The following is a 2,826-nucleotide window of genomic DNA, read 5'->3' on the forward strand; positions in this document are numbered from 1 at the left end:
TCGGCTGAGATGGAAGAAGTCACTTGGATGAGTGACTAAACGTTTCTCCCACTTAAAACGCTATGTCCAGATGAACAGAATCAACTTTTTGGGGTTTTCCCAGTACAGCTCTTTCCTCGCTTTGTATCTAATCTCTCTCTCCCTCTGTTTCAGTGCTTTTCCAGCAGAGACTTTCGCTATGTTCCCACATTCCATGATTTTGAATCCCTGTGTACTCAGTAAAGCTTTGTTAAAATTGCTGTCTCGATTGTGTCTGCATTTGGGTCCACTCACATGTACTGGCTCCCAGGCCCCTTGACAACTGTGTTATTGCTTGCTCTAAATCAGGGGTCGGCAACCTTTCTGATGATGAGTGCCATCTAAAATTTCCCCAGAGGTCAATGTACCATATGGTTGCATTAGCAATCAATTTAATAACGGCCTATATTAACAGTTACACACATTTTGACAAAAGCCCAGCCCATCAGGTATTATAACAGGTATGTAACAGCGCACTGCGGGCAACACGCCAGACAGAATAGGCTACACTAGGCTGGAGAATTGTCACTCGCCGCAGCGAGGTCAGACTGGCGTGTAAGCTGGCGAACGCGGGCAATATGCCAGGGGAACCCAGTCTACCACTCGAGCACGGCAGCTGGCTATCGCCGTGACAGAAACCCACGATATGCGGATGACGCTCCAGAAGGAAGTCGGAGCTGCTGGCTGGAGAGGCCGAGTCATAACAGATCCCCGCTTGGCACTGAGCAGTGACACAGTGCCAGGGAGAGACTTTTCGTGGCTGTTTTGATATTGCTCTCTCTCTTAACTGATCAAATCTCGCTGTGGTAGCACCTTTAAACTCTGTATGACCCAGGATGATAGAGGGTGTCCAGTCTGGATCGCATTCCAGCATTTTGTATTCTGGTTTTCCTACAAAACACAACAAATATTAGCCCGCAAAGCCACAGTGAACAAAGCAGCATAGCGCAACAAATTTAATTCAAATCAATATAAGACTTATTTGTAACCTACATCAACAATGATGTTATGATTAATTACGTAATAACTATAACAGAAGACTGACCTTTGTGGAAATGCTTGGAGCAGACTAACATGTGAGCTGGAGTGCTCTGGAACGTTATATTTGGTCTTTGAATGGCTGCAATCCAGGCCATCCGTCGGCTCTTTGTTACTTCGGAAACATGGCTTGAACAATTTCTCTTCCACGACGGAATTCGATAAAGACTGATCTCTTTACCCGTTGGCTTCCCATGGCTGTCATGCGACCGGCTATTGCAGTTAATAATACTACAGCTTCTTGCCATTCTTTGTGTTTCTTTTTATCGCTGTGTGACTGTTTTCATGTGAAAGCCTGCGTGCGCTAGTACCGCTTGCCACTCGTACCTACAATCCTTTGCGGTTTTACCCCGGAAATGACGTCACATTTTCAATCTCTATACACAGGAGGCTAATTAGGGGTGGAGACAGCACGGACAAATCAAGAGTAACAAGTAAGGGAACGCAAAACTTAATATAACATAAAAGGTAACAAACATAGAAACCAGGACTAAGATACACAAAGTTGACATAGACAGAAGACAAAATATAGAGACATGACAGTCTGTGAGGAAACAGAGGAGTTAAAGAAACACAGAAACCAAAGTAGAGGAATAGAATGGAAATATAAAATAAACCGAACAAAAGCAAGCAAGGAACAAAAGATATTTTATGCAACCAAGAAAAAAAACATCAAACATGTGAGTATGAAAATATCTGGATATAATAACCCTTTACTTTCATAAGTAAAAAGTATTAGCATTGTACTTGGTATCAGTGATACTGCATTTGACCAATTTTTGCAGTATGATGTACCAGTTGTTGTAATCACGCCGGAAATATACTTTTATTTCGCGTCATTGTAGCTTTATTTTTAAAAGTGTCCCGGAAGTAGTAACTGACACTTCAGAGGACTTGACCCACCCTCCGTTAGCAGATTGAACCGCAGAGCCAGAAAGTCCTCCAGAGTTCGGTTCTGTGGACAGAATAGAGGGGGGCTGACATAGTTAACCGCCGGATGTGGAATTAAAAGCGGAAATGGAGGCGAGAAGAGGAGGTTAGTTTAATTCCTGTTGCTAGAAATGGAGCTGCTAAGCTAACGTTAGCATCGTGCTAATTTCAGCTTTTCCTTTCTCTTATTTTACGTCACTTCCTCTTAGCTCCTACTTGCGTACATAGCGTACTAGGAGGAGAGCGGAGGACTGCAGAAAGTTAGATCTTAACTGAAACAGTTCCTGACGCTGTTCTGACAGCATCGGTCCTGGTGCCAGCAGTTATCAGTTTCTGTGCTTTCTGCATTTCACTGGGCGTTTCTCAAGTACACAAGTACATACTCTCATTCTTGTTAATCCGGAGCCGTTTCTCAATATGCGTACTTTTGTGTGGTGGGGGGTTCTCGGTCTTAATTAGCAGTTCAAACATTTCAGAATTAAACGAGCAGAAGACAGTGTTACAGAGTGTTTCGTGTAATAACAATTATAACAAGTCTAAGAAGATACCAAACAAGGAATAGAATAGAATTAAACTTTATTGTCATTGCACATGCACAGGTACAGGGCAACGAAATGCAGTTTGCAGCCATCCAGAAGTGCTTTAGCCATGATATAGATATATTACAATATATATTAGCAATAATAGAGATATGTAAGTATATTACAGAAATGGGTCTATTACCGTATGTAATATGTACACAGTATGAAGTATGTTGTGAATATGCTACAAGTATGTACAGGCTGTAGTGAGTACAAGCTATGTACAGGCTATGAACAGGATATAAATATGAAAAAAAAA

At 42.0% G+C, this 2,826-nt stretch overlaps 1 protein-coding gene across 1 annotated transcript in view; it reads left to right on the forward strand.

Moving 5' to 3' along the window:
• The first annotated feature begins 1,929 nt into the window (after positions 1–1,929).
• Positions 1,930–2,826, forward strand: part of LOC102205567 (gastrula zinc finger protein XlCGF7.1-like) — a 6,450-nt gene continuing 5,553 nt past the window's right edge. The window contains exon 1 of the mRNA XM_005744721.1: positions 1,930–2,092. Coding sequence (XP_005744778.1) covers positions 2,074–2,092 — 19 coding nt within the window. The 5' untranslated portion in view covers positions 1,930–2,073. The remainder of the gene's footprint in view (positions 2,093–2,826) is intronic.

Source organism: Pundamilia nyererei, unplaced genomic scaffold, assembly GCF_000239375.1.
Source record: "Pundamilia nyererei isolate P.nyererei 1_Seehausen unplaced genomic scaffold, PunNye1.0 scaffold00148, whole genome shotgun sequence".
Taxonomy (NCBI): domain Eukaryota; kingdom Metazoa; phylum Chordata; class Actinopteri; order Cichliformes; family Cichlidae; genus Pundamilia; species Pundamilia nyererei.